The sequence below is a fragment of the Pristiophorus japonicus genome, chromosome 21, assembly GCF_044704955.1.
Source record: "Pristiophorus japonicus isolate sPriJap1 chromosome 21, sPriJap1.hap1, whole genome shotgun sequence".
In the NCBI taxonomy this organism is placed as follows: Eukaryota; Metazoa; Chordata; class Chondrichthyes; family Pristiophoridae; genus Pristiophorus; species Pristiophorus japonicus.
In genome coordinates this window covers 19,368,420-19,382,573 of record NC_091997.1, presented here as the reverse complement: position 1 = coordinate 19,382,573, position 14,154 = coordinate 19,368,420, and the positions used below count along the sequence as shown (strand labels likewise).

Sequence of the window (14,154 nt, the reverse complement as noted above, 5' to 3'; positions counted from 1 at the left end):
TGGGCGCCCGCACACGGAGCATGCCCTGAGGAGGTCAGACCATTTCACAGACGGTTGGATGAGCTCTCCATCCAAGCCAACTTCTTACTATGGGGCAGCCGGGTAGTCATGCCCCAGAGGGGCAGGGAAGCGTTCATCAGGGAACTCCCAGGCATCGTGCTATTGAAGGCCATTGCCCGGTCACATGTGTGGTGGCCGGGAATTGATTCAGACCTGGAACACTGTGTTCGCAGGTGCACGACGTGTGCCCAGCTAGGTAATGCTCCCAGGAAGGCCCCGCTCAGCCCGTGGCCCTGGCCCACCAGGCCATGGTCACGTATTCACGTAGACTACGCGGGCCCGTTCAAAGAGGGGAACTTAACAATGGTTTCTCATTGTGGTTGATGCGTACTCGAAATGGATCGAGTGCATCATTATGAATTCGTGCACGACATCCACCACCATGGAGAGTCTGTACGCGGTCTTTGTGACCCACGGCTTGCCGGACATCCTTGTTAGCGATAATGGCCCATGTTTCACAAGCTACGAATTCCGGGAGTTCATTTCGGATAATGGCATTAACCATGTCAGGACAGCACCGTTCAAGCTGGCCTCCAATGGCCAGGCGGAACGTGCGGTCCAAATCATAAAGCAAGGCATGCTCCGGATTCAAGGACCCTCCCTTCAATGCCGCCTATCGGGCCTCCTGCTGGCCTATAGGTCCCGACCGCACTCGCTCACGGGGTCCCGCCCGCGGAGCTACTCATGAAACGAACACTCAAAACTCGGCTGTCCTTCATTCATCCAGTCCTGTCCGACATTGTTGAGGGCAAGCGCCAGTCCCAAAACGAGTACCATGACCGAAATTCAAGGGGGAGATGTATAGAAATTGATGACCCCGTATTTGTTCTCAATCACGCTTTGGGGCCCAAGTGGCTTGAGGGTACTGTAACAGACAAAGAGGGGAACTTAACAATGGGCAGATATGCTGCAAGCATCTGGACCAAGTAAAGAAAAGGTTCAGCATGGACACTGAGGAACCTGAGGAAGATCATGAGATGGTATTCACACCACCACCAGTGAACGAGCAACAAGAACATTCAGCAGCATGCACAGTCCCTGCGGTCAACCCAGACAGGCTGGAATCACCACAGGTGACAGACACGCATACCAAGGCTCAACAACCAGAGCCTCAACTGCGCCACTCCACAAGAGAGCGCAGACCACCCGAGAGACTTAACCTATGATCCCAATAAGATGTTGAAGGGGAGGTGATGTCATGTATGTAACCTTTATGTAACAACAATGCAATACTGTATATACATAAGAAATGCACACCTTGACCACAGGGAATGAACTTGTGGGAGACACTCCTCACCTGGTCACCCAGGGATATAAAGGGAGGTCCCATGCAGGGTCATCACTTCTTGGTCCTGTGAATAAAGGTTCAGGTCATGGAGTGACCTTGTCCATAGAATGTGCCTTATGTGGATTTGTGGTATTGTGTAAGGACTTTACAGTCACCACAAGGACTGCAGCGGATCAAGAAGGTGGCTCACCATCACCTTCTCAAGGGCAATAAGGGATGAGCAATAAATGCTGGCCTTGCCATTGATGCCCACATCCCATGAACAAATTTTTAAAAACTCAGTATGTTTTGCTGAGAGGCAGGCAGTCTGCTGTAAGATGGGACTTGACTGGGACCTAAATAAAGCTAAGGCAAAAATGGCAGCATGAAATATACCAGCCCAGTAGGAAATGGGCACAGGGCCTGCTCTCAAATGTGCATTCCTCCTATACCCATTGTGCACCAGTCTTTTAAATAGAACATAAGCCTAGACATGATTCAGTGATTGGGCTGACCAAAAGAATGTGTTACTTCGCCCACCAACTGTCTTTATTTTCTTTAATATGAGGAGGGACTAAAGTTGAGTTGAAGTAAGGTGAGAATTGCTATACCTGTTGCCTTGTATAGTCACCGATTGGCTGTGAAATAAATCATCTGAACGATAACTGACCTTGTTTCACTGAAATGTTAATCAGTTCCACTTTTTGGAAGTTTGAACAAGTGCACGTGAGGACACAAGCGGAGTTATATGGTATTCAGTTCTTATAGCAAGGGGCTCTCATTGTTAGATCCTCAGGTCATGCTATGTCTTCTACCCTATGTCTAGATTTAGGGTAGTAAAAGCAAACTTCTGGTTGTAAAGGTTGTGGGACCCACTTACAGGAATGACTAGTGACAGGAAACATCTAGGGCAGACCTGAAATTTGTAATGGCTATAGAAATTCCAGGGTATATTTTTTGTTGTGTTTTCTTACCTCTGCAACTTTCAGTTTCTCCTTGTTCTGTATTTTCTTATGTGTTTTAAAACTTTAATAATCTTAGGGTCACCTAAAATTTCAATGCCCACTATGGCAACTGGATTTGCAGATATCTCTAAACCGTTCTGTCATTCCAAACATAAACTAAATGCAGCTGTGTATGTTGAGCTGCTAGGATAGGACTCAGGCATATAATAAACATTGAAAGTTGCAGAAGGAACTGACCTAAATTGGCACCCAGTCCAGCAACACCTCGATTTTAGAATTTTCCTCCTAGTTTTAAAATGACCTCACCCCTCACTATCTCTGTAATCTCCTGTAGCCCTACATCCCACCGAGATCTCTGCACTCCTCATATTCTATCTCTTACGCATCTCCAATTTTACTCACTATACCAGTGGCAACTGTGCCTACAGCTGCCTAGGTCCTGAGCTCTGGAATTCCCTCCCTAAATGTCCTCACCACATCTCTACCTCTCTCTTGTCTTTTAAGACGCTCCTTAAAACCTACCTCTTTGACCAAGCTTTTAGTCACCTGTCCTAATATCCCCTTTTTGTGACTGGGTGTCAAATTTTGTTGGATGTGAAGTGCCTTGGAACATTTAGCTACGTTAAAGGTGCTATATTAATGCAACTTGTGGTTGTTGTCGCGGTTTGGGAGGTGCTGTTGGAAAAGATTGCCATGTTAGTTGTGTATTGTGTGCATGTGCTCCTTCAACTTCCAGCATCACAAAATTACCTTTTACGTGTGGAGAAAGATGACCCAATTTCAACCTATGGAAAGGTGCGTAGGTGAAATGTAGTTTAAGAAGGTACATATCGCCAAGTAGCTGTGGCAGGTCTGGACCCACATAAAGAAAGAAACAAAGAACTTTAATAATATTGCACCTTTCACGACCTCAGGATGTCTCAAAGTGCTTTACAGCCAATTAATTACATTTGTAGTGTGGTCACTTTTGTCGGAAAACGCACGAGCCAAATTGAGCTCAGTCAGCTCCCAGAAACAGCAATCAGACAAACAACCAATCTGTTTTAGTGGTTTTGGTTGAGGAATAAATTTTGACTAGGTTACTGGGGAGAACTCGCCTGCTCTTTGAAATAGTGCCATGGGAGCTTTTACTTCCACCTGAACATGCACATGGACAATTATCGAGATTGTGAGATTATGAACCTTGCTTTTGTATAGATTATAAAATGTACTATGCTGTGTAAGATTTATTTTTCTTGTTAAATCGTTCTCACTGCTAAAGACGCATGACTATTGGAGAGTTACCAACCTGTGATTAGTTTTTTATAGATGTGGTGTAACACTTATCTTTTACAAGGACAGGTTTTAGCCTGTAAGATCTTGTCTTGACTCTACGCTTTACAGAGTTCGGACTTGTGAGACCAATAACATAGGCACAGGATGTTTCTTCACTCACCTCTATCCAGGGGTTATCTTTATTCAGAATAATCTAAATCTTAAAACAAGCAATTTATGACAGCATTAAATGCACAATAATTTCTAATTATTAGCCGGCATCAACTTATCCCAATTTATAACAGTTAAAATTTCCTATGACCTAAGTGATTAATATAAAGCAAGAAACTCACACAGGGTTAATTCCAGCCATGATCAATGATCGGAAATTAACCCCTGTAAGGTTACTAATCTTCAGGAAAATACAGACCATGAACTAAACATTGATTGATAAAGTAATTGAAAAGCCTGTGTTGCAAGGAACAGGAGTAGACATTAAGATAAAGATGCCAGATGAGAGGTGTCAAATGATCAGAAATTTGAAGGATAAAAGGTGACTGTTTGACTTAGGATGTGCAGTCATAGAGAATGACCCAGTGAGCACCCCGATGGAGAAGGCCCCAGTGAGCACCCCCGAAGAGAAGGACCCAATGAGCAGCACCGAAGAGAAGGACCCAATGAGCAGCACCGAAGAGAAGGACCCATGAACAGTCCTGGAGAGCAAGGGGAATCGTCAAGACATCACTTGCTGTGCTACACTGATCAGTGCCTGAATCGTTAATGTAGAACTTGCTCAGAGCTGTATTTCTGAAAAGATCTGTGTACTCATTGTACAATCCTAATAAAGATTTATCGTTACTAATTGAAATCAAGTCCAAGTCCTATTACTTCTTACAGATAATATCGGTCATGGAAGATACATACATTACAGCTTAACCCACCAGCTGTCTCCTTTGTTCTCCCCCACTCTATAGCTCCAATTTTACCCCATTGATACGGTTTCTAGCTGCAGTACACCATCGGGATCTGCATTCCATAACCCTATACCCACTTTTGGCACCAGTCCCCATCAAGATGTCCTTAGGCCTGTTAAATATGATCTCAAAGTTGCACAGATCAATCGGTTTAGGTTAGCAGGGGCAGTTAAAGAGAACTGAGTCTCCAGTTGGGAATGATAAAGCAAATCTAAATGTAAACATGGCTGGCACAGAAGCAGGCTGCATACAACCTCTATACACGTTTCAGCCTTTTTTGCCATCTTTCAATTTTAGGATGTTTAAGCTTCAGCAATAATCTAAAATGTAATATAGTACAGTGTAAAATGTATTTCTTAATTATTTTTCAATTATAATCGCCAACACTAGGAGTGGGAAGGCTGCGTAAAATTAAAAATCAATGAGAATATATAGAGGGTGAAAAGATGGAAACAGGGGTGGGAGAGTTCATCTCGGTCAACAGTGCCACCAAGTGTTGTGAGTCAGCATATACATTGTGACAGGATATAAAAGTTTACATCAAGATTTTCACTGTTAAGTGATGACATGATAAGTGTGACAGGAAATATAGTTTTATAGTTCATCATCTGTAACATTTTTAATATAGATAATGCGTATTTAGAATCTGGCAGATGCAGGCCATCACTAGGAGGCATACTAACAGAAAAGCACTAAAAATACAAGGTAGGATTCATGGCAAATATGTTGACGGTTAACACCACAGAATTTTTATATCTGAAAGAACAATTACATGAAATAAGAATAGGCACTTTGGCTACAGACAGGATTCTAGAATCTGTTCATTTCTGTACAGATTAGACAATCACAATCCTATTTATGAATTATTAGCATCGATGAAAAAAAGAACAAAACAGCCATGAATTGGCTTTACTCACTACACTGCATTAAAGATTTCAGTGGATAATAACTGATTAATAATAGCGATTTAATGCAGGGATCTTTTCTTTCTACATTTCATGCAAAGGAAAGGAACAAAAATTCGCATTTCGGTCATGGGCGCTCACTGGCATGTCCCACATGGAGAGAACCTAAACATTTTTCGGTAATGCAGGAACACTGGGAGCTTCTCCAATACTCTCACCACGGGAAGTCTCGCACAACTTCAGTAACTTATCATTGGCGGCGGTTATCCGTTTGTTCAAATCTTCTGGTGAAAGATGACATGCATTGACTGCAAGAAAGTGATAGAGATCTATGGATCGTCTATCATAATCAGACTTACACTTCAAACAGTAGGAGGAGAATTTCTTCCACACCTGAATAATAATAATGAGGACATTTATTAGACATATTACAAGTACAAATATAGGGAAGTCTGAGTTAGTGAATGGTTTTAATTCTGGAGATGGGTTCATGTCCAGCCCAGACTTTCGTCTCTTCTATTTACTGACTGCAAACTCTTCTGTGGAGAGTTTGGATTGTCTACATCCCAATTCTAATGGATGCATGCAGGTTAAAACTGTTCATAATTTAGCCTGAAATTAAACACCTTCAACAAAGTTTGTGTATTTCTAAACAGATTACTATCATCAATAGGTCTTTCAGCAAAGGTGTGGTCACGGTTATCGTTTCAATTCACTCTATTGATAATGCAGTTGATGGCTCATCCTTTGACTTTCTCATAATTCTGAGGACCCCGAGGGATTGTCCTCTCTCTCTTACCACAAACTCTTTGCTCTTCAAATCAGTAGCCTCCTCTTCTATCCTATCCGTGACCTCCTCTACTTACCATCCAATCCTATCCACTTTTGTCAACATTCCATTATACATTCATGCTTTTTTTCAGATTCCACATTATCCGTACACACATTCATTCTTCTCAGCACAACAAATCACTACATTTCGATGGAGGGGAGATTTCCTGGGTCAGCACCTGGTCACACTGGAATGCCTGGTCAAACTAGATTGCTTGCGCAGATTGGAGTGCACTCCTATTCCGAAAAGGGAAAAAGTGTTTGACAAATCAATTAGAGTTCTTTGAGAATGTAACGAGTAGGGTGGATAAAGGGAAACCAGTAGATGTAGTGTACTTAGATTTCCAAAAGGCATTTGATAAGGTGACACATCAAAGGTTCCTACACAATGTAAGAGCTCATGGTATTGTGGATAATATATTATCGTCCGGACCGGGGTCAAACAGGGCTGTGTCATTGCCCCAACCATCTTCTCAATCTTCCTCGCTGCCAAGCTCCACCTAACAGTCAACAAGCTCCCCGCTGGAGTGGAACTAAACTACAGAACCAGTGGGAAGCTGTTCAACCTTCGCCTCTCCGGGCCAGGTCCAAGACCACCCCAACCTCTGTCGTTGAGCTACAGTATGCAGACGATGCCTGCGTCTGCACACACTCAGAGGCTGAATTCCAGGACATAGTCAATGTATTTACTGAGGCGTATGAAAGCATGGGTCTTACGCTAAACATCCGTAAGACAAAGGTCCTCCACCAGCCTGTCCTCGTCGCAGAGCACCGCCCCCCCCCCCAGTCATCAAGATCCACGGCATGACCGTGGACAACGTAGATTATTTCCCATACCTCGGGAACCTCTTATCAACAAAAGAAGACATTGATGAGGAGATTCAACACCACCTCCAGTGCACCAGTGCAGTCTTCGGCCGCCTGAGGAAAAGAGTGTTCAAAGACGAGGCCCTCAAATTTACCACCAAGCTCATGGTCTACAGGGCTGTAGTAATACCCGCCCTCCTGTATGGCTCAGAGACATGGACCGTGTATAGTAGACACCTCAAGTCATTAGAGAAATGCTACCAACGATGCCTCCGCAAGATCCTACAAATTCCCTGGCACAACAACACACTAACATTAGCGTCCTCGATCAGGCCAACATCCCCAGCATTGAAGCACTGACTACACTTGATCAGCTCTGCTGGGCGGGCCACGTTGTCCGCATGCCAGACACGAGACTCCTGAAACAAGTGCTCTACTTGGAACTCTTTCATGGCAAACGAGCCAAAGGTAGACAGAGGAAACGTTACAAGGACACCCTCAAAGCCTCTCTGGTAAAGTGCAGCATTCCCACTGACTCCTGGGAGTCCCTAGCCAAAGACCGCCCTGGGTGGAGGAGGTGGATCCAGGAGGGTGCTAAGGGCCTCGAGACTCGTTGGCGAGTGCATGCAGAAGACAAGCGCTGGCTGTGGAAGGAACATGCGGCAAACTTGTCCCACCCTCTCTTACCCTCAACGACTGTCTGTCCCACCTGTGGCAGGGACTGTGGCTTTCGCATTGGACTGTTCTGCCACCTAAGGACTCATTCTAAGAGTGGAAGCAAGTCTTCCTCGATTCCGAGGGATTCCCTATGATGATGAATATTGATAGAGGATTGGTTAACAAACAGAAAACAGAAAGTCGGAATAAATGGATCATTTTCAGGTTGGCTAACTGTAATTAGTGGGGTGCCACAGAGATCAGTGTTGGGGCTGCAACAATTTACAATCTATATTAATGACTTGGATGAAGGGATCGAGTGTATTGTAGCCAAATTTTCTGGCGATACAAAGATAGGTGGGAAAGCAAGTTGTGAGGAGGACAGAAAGTGTCTGCAAAGGGATAGAGATAGGTTAAGTGAATGGGCAAAAATTTGGCAGATGGAGTATAATGTGGGAAAATGTGAGGTAGGAAGAATAGTAAAATAAAATATTATTTAACTGGAGAGAGACTACAGAATGCTGCGGTACAGAGGGATGTGAGGGTTCTCATACATGAAACACACAAAGTTAGCATGCAGGTACAGCAAGGTATTAGGAAGGAAACTGGAATATTGGCCTTTATTGCAAGGGAGATCATCATAGGCAGTCCCTCGAGGCGAGGATGACTTGCTTCCACGCCAAAAAGGGATGAATTCACAGGTGTTTCAATGAAGGACCTAATATTGCAGATCCCGAACTACATACTGAAGGGGGGAAGATGCCTGTGCGTGGATTTTTTAACGTGTGGTGGTCGTTGCACACCAGCCACCACACGAGCTTGACAGAGCTAGGTCTTGGTCCAGTGGCAAGGATTACCCAAGACTAACTGGAGACCAGCTCTGTTGCACAGACCGAGCGCGCACACATATCGCAGTGTGGGCTGGCCCGTGCTGCCCCTGGGTCCTCGCCTCTTCTGGGCCCCAGATTCATGCCTCTCCTGGACCCTGATCACTTCCCTCTACAGACTCTTGCTGCTCCTTCGCCCCTCCTGCTATGCCTGCCCGCACTGCAATCAGCAAGAGGGATGGAGTATAAATGTAGGGAAGTCTTCCTATAACTGTACAAGGTGTTGGTGAGACCACACCTAGAGTACGGTATACAGTTTTGGTCTCCATATTTAAGGAGGGATATATTTGCATTGGAGGCAGTTCAGAGAAGATTCACTAGGTTAATTCCTGGTAGCAAGGGGTTATCTTCTGAGGAAAGGTTGAGCATGTTGGGCCTGTTCTCATTGGAGTTTACAAGAATGAGAGGTGATCTTATTGAAAATATAAAATTCTGAGGGGGCTTGACAGGGTAGATGCTGAAAGGATGTTTCCCTTCGTGGGGGAATCTAGAACTAGGAGGCATAGTTTCTGAATAAGGGCTCGCCCATTTAAGATGGGAATGAGGAAGAATTTCTTCTCTCAGAGGGTCGTAAATCTTTGGAATTCTCTACCCCAGAAAGCTGTGGAGGCTGGGTCACTGAATATATTCAAGGCTGAGATAGACAGATTCTTGAATTATAGTTAACTGGACGTGAGGCCAAGATCAGATCACCTATGATCTTATTGAATGACAAAGCTGGCTCGAGGGGCCGCATGGACGACTCCGATTTCTTATGGTCCTATAAAGGAACCTGCACATTTCTCCTTCATCGAGGAAAATCAAGAGGTTTCATTTACAGGCATGCATTCCAACCTGCACGATTTTCCAGTATTCAGAGTTTTCAGGTGATCCAACATGCCCAGGCACAGGAAAATCTCCCCGCTTGTTTTTTTTCAATTCACCATGTCTCAGAAGTCCAACCAACAGCTGACAGCTCTTAATTTTTGATAGCTTGACCTTCAGCTCTTCTTTAATGATTAACACTCCTGCCTCACTATCTGGTCTGACCTCAAAATGGAATCTTCTTAGTTAGAGTGTAGGCAGTTGAAGAGGGAGGGCCTAATTTTGAACGGTTAATTTTCATTTTTCCCCATACTGTGCATCATTCCCCAACTGAAAGGCTGGTAGCTGGCCTGCTCCCAACCTATACATCATTCCTCACCAAGTGGGTGGGCAAGTGGCCTGCTTTTCTAAAGTTACCCTCAGGAAGTACAGCAGAGTGTTCCGAGGCAATTCTGTCATTTCCCATCTCTTCCTGTGAGGCAATGTGTGGCACCTACTCAGCATCCTCTAGTGACCCACTCCACAGGGAGAATTTGCTGCATGGAGAAACAGGGACTCAACACACATCCCACTACCCTATGGCCCACTATGGCAGAAGAAAGATTTTTCTCTGATTAGCTACTTTTCAAAATTAAAAATAGCCTAAAAGAGTGTGAACATTGAACTAACTGTATTAGTGCAAGTAACTGTTCTCAACAACAAATTATTGTGAAATTTACTTTTGTAATTCTATATGAATGGTAGTTAGTATCCTTGAACTAATTCTGATTGAAATACATAAACATTACCATATGATACTTGTTAGGAATGTAAATTTGTTATGTAATAAGTTATATTACAATAGAAATTAAATACAACCCACCTCTTCAACTGATTCAAGATTCTTAATAAAGTGGACTTTGTATTTTTTTAGATCTTTAAGGAAAACATCCGATGCTGTGGTCTTCTGTTCGATTCCTTTAATAGTCATTTCTGTCTGCTCCCAGAAATTGATAATTTTCTCCAAAACCAGTTGTGCTTTGAAAAGATGGCCTTCCACAGATTTCAGATTCTCAGCGTCGCTTACAGCGATACCTACAAAACAGATTAAAGAAGTAAAGAGGCTGAAATTGCCCCTCTGAGAAAGGCCCGTTAGCACCTCTGGGAGGTGTTTTTACATTCGACATATTGTGAGTGACTCTGTACTATGTTAGATGGGAGCTATTAGTCATAACATAACTCCAGGGCCTACAGAACATAGGCCCCGTGCTTTGATCCGTGTGTCAGCTAGGCCTAGATCCATTAAGCCACTCCAAGACATTAATTGGGTGTGCAACAACACAGAGTCAAAGAAGGAAATATTCAGAGGACTGGAGATGTAGAGATACAAACTTAAAAATTTATGAACAATGACGGACGGGTAAAGATCATCTGGTTCATCAAGCCTGTCACACATAATTGTGATACCTTGTGTATCACAACACATACACTCCATCCCACCACAAACCCTGTGATCTCCTGGGAGAGGCAAAAAAACAGTAAAAAAAATTCCAGGCCAATTTGGGGAAAAAAAAGATCTGGGAAATTCCTCGCCAACCCATCTCGGTGAAGGTAGAAGGCGTTATGAAGGGGATTTTAGAGCATGGCGCCTAGGTGGCTGAAGGAACAGCAGTCAATGATGGAGTGAAGGAAAGGGACAATGCACAACGGGCCGGAGGCAGCGGGAGGGTGTAGAGCTGAAGGAAGTTATGTAGATAAAGAGGGGCAAATCCAAGATGGGATTTAAATATAGGAATTTTAACTTGAGGTGTTAGGAGACCTAGAGATAACATATGTCAGCAAGGACAGGGGTGATGTGAAAGCAGGATTTGACACAGAATAAGATACCATCGGCAGAGATTATGGAGGCCTGTTTCAATTACCACACAATGCCTAAAATGGCAAACAAACCAACAATTAATGGATCAACATGACCAAGAAAAAATTTCAATTTTTGCAATGTTTTTGTACACTACACATGTGGACCCTGAAATTCTGCAGAAATTCTAATTGCTCCCACCATAACATTGGAAGAGACTGGCAGAACATCATCATCATCATAGGCAGTCCCTCAGAATCGAGGAGGACTTGCTTCCATTTCCAAAGTGAGTTCTTTGATGGCTGAACAGTCCGATACGAGAGCCAAAGACCCTATTACAGGTGGGATAGACATTCGTCGAGGGAAGGGGTGAGTGGGGCTGGTTTGCCGCACGCTCCTTCAGCTACCTGCGCTTGGCCTCTTCATGCTCTTTGCGTTGAGACTCAAAGAGCTCAACGCCCTCCTGGATGTACTTTCTCCACCTCGGGCAGTCTTCGGCCAGAGTCTCCCAGGTGTCAGTGGTGATGTCGCACGTTACCAGGGAGGCTTTGAGGGTGTCCTTATAACGTTTCCGCTGTCCTCCTTTGGCTCGTGTACCATGAAGGAGCTCCGCATAAAGCATTTGCTTAGGGAGTCTCGTATCTGGCATGCGAACTATGTGGCCTGCATTTGTACACATTCAGAGGCTGAACTCCAGGATATAGTCAATGTATTCACTGAGGCATATGAAAGCATGGGCCTTACGCTTAACATCCATAAGACAAAGGTCCCCCACCAGCCTGTCACCGCCGCACAGCACTGCCTCCAATCATCAAGATCCACAGCACGACCCTGGACAACGTGGACCATTTCCCATATCTCCGGCACCTCTTATCAACAAAGGCAGAACATAAGATTATAAGAACATAAGAAATAGGAGTAGGAATAGGCCATTTGGCCCTTCGAGCCTGCTCCACCAATCAATAGGATCATGGCTGATCTGATCATAGCCTCAACTCCACTGTCCTGCCCGCTCCCCATAACCCTTGACTCCCTTATCATTCAAAAATCTGTCTATCTCCACCTTAAATATATTCAATGACCCAGCCTCCCCTGCTCTCTGGAGTGGAGAATTCCAAAGATTCACGACCATCTGAGGGAAGAAATTCCTCCTCATTTCTGTTTTAAATGAACGACCCGTTATTCTAAAACTATGCCCTCCTAGTTCTAGATTCCCCCACGAGGGGAAACATCCTCTCTGAATCTATCCTGTCAAGCCCCCTCAGATTCTTATATGTTTCAGTAAGATCACCTCTCATTCTTCTAAACTCCAATGAGTACAGGCCCAACCTGCTCAACCTTTCTTCATAAGACAACCCCTTCATCTCAGAAATCAACCTTGTGAACCTTCTCTGAACTGCCTCCAATGCAAGTATATCACTCATTAAATAAGGAAAACAAAACTGTACGCAGTACTCCAGGTGTGGTCTCACCAACGCTCTGTACAGTTGTAGCAGGACTTCCCTACCTTTATACCCCATCTTACTTGCAATAAAGGCCAACATTCCATTTGCCTTTCTAACACATAGCCTATCTATATCCCTTTGCAGATTCTTTGCATCCTCCTCACAACTTGCTTTCCCACCTATCTTTGTATCATCATAAAATGTGACTACATTACACTCGCTCCCTTCATTCAAGTCATTAATGTAGATTGTAAATAGTTGAGGCCCCAGCACTGATCCCTGTGGCACCCCACTAGTTAGTTTGCCAAGCTAAAAATGACCCATTTATCCCAACACTCTGTTTTCTGTTAGCAAGCCAATCCTCTATCCATGCTATTATATTACCCCCAACCCCGCGAGCTCTTATCTTGTGCAGTAACCTTTTATGTGGCACCTTATCGAATGCCTTCTGGAAATCCAAATACACCACATCTACCGGCTCCCTTTTATCCACCCTGCTCATTACATCCTCAAAGAACGCCAGCAAATTTGTCAAACATAATTGCCTTTCAAAGACTCTGCTTGACTGCATTATAATTTTCTAAATGTCCTGCTACTACTTCCTTAATAATGGACTACAGCATTTTCCCAATGACAGATGTTAGGCTAACTGGTCTATAGTTTCCTGCTTCCTGTCTACCTCTTTTTTTAAATAGGGGCATTACATTTGCGATTTTCCAATCTGCTGGGACCTCTACAGAATCCAAGGAATTTTGATAGATTACAATCAATGCATCCACTATCTCTGCAGCCACTTCTTTTAAGACTTCAGGATACATGCCATCAGGTACAGGGGACTTGTCGACCTTTAGTCCCATTAGATTGCCTAGTACCTTTTCTCTAGTTATAGTGATTGTTTTAAGTTCCCCCCCCCCACCATCCCTCCCAATAGACACCTGATTATCAATTATTGGGATGCTTTTAGTGTCTTCTACCGTGAAGACCGAAAGAAAGTATTTGTTCACAGTCTCTGCCATTTCCTCATTTCCCATTATTAATTCCCCAATCTCATCCTCGAAGGGACAAACATTTACTTTAGCGACTCTCTTCCTTTTTTTATACCTGTAGAAGCTCTTACTGTTTTTATATTTCTTGCTAGTTTACTCTCAAACTATCTTCTTTATTATTTTTGTTATTTGTCCTTTGTTGGTTTGTAACAAATTCACAGTCCTCTGGCCTTCCACTTTGCAATATTGTATGGCTTTGTTTTCAATTTGATACCATCCTTTACTTCCTTAATTAGCCATCGATGGTTCATCTTTCTCTTCGAGTCTTTCTTTCTCACTGGGATATATGTTTGCTGGGAGTTATCTCCTTAAATGCTCACCACTGTTTATCTACAGTCTTACCCTTAATCTATTTTCCCAGTCCACTTTAGCCAACTTTGCCTTCATACATGTGTAATTGCCTTTATTTAAGTTC

General features: G+C 43.7%; 1 protein-coding gene across 1 annotated transcript in view; it reads right to left on the bottom strand.

Annotated features, from left to right (window-relative positions):
* Positions 1-5,395: 5,395 nt before the first annotated feature.
* Positions 5,396-14,154, bottom strand: part of LOC139233620 (uncharacterized) — a 28,959-nt gene continuing 20,200 nt past the window's right edge. Inside the window, exons 2-3 of the mRNA XM_070864027.1 lie at positions 10,274-10,485; positions 5,396-5,818 (exon numbers count right to left, since the gene is read on the bottom strand). Coding sequence (XP_070720128.1) covers positions 5,591-5,818; positions 10,274-10,485 — 440 coding nt within the window. The 3' untranslated portion in view covers positions 5,396-5,590. The remainder of the gene's footprint in view (positions 5,819-10,273; positions 10,486-14,154) is intronic.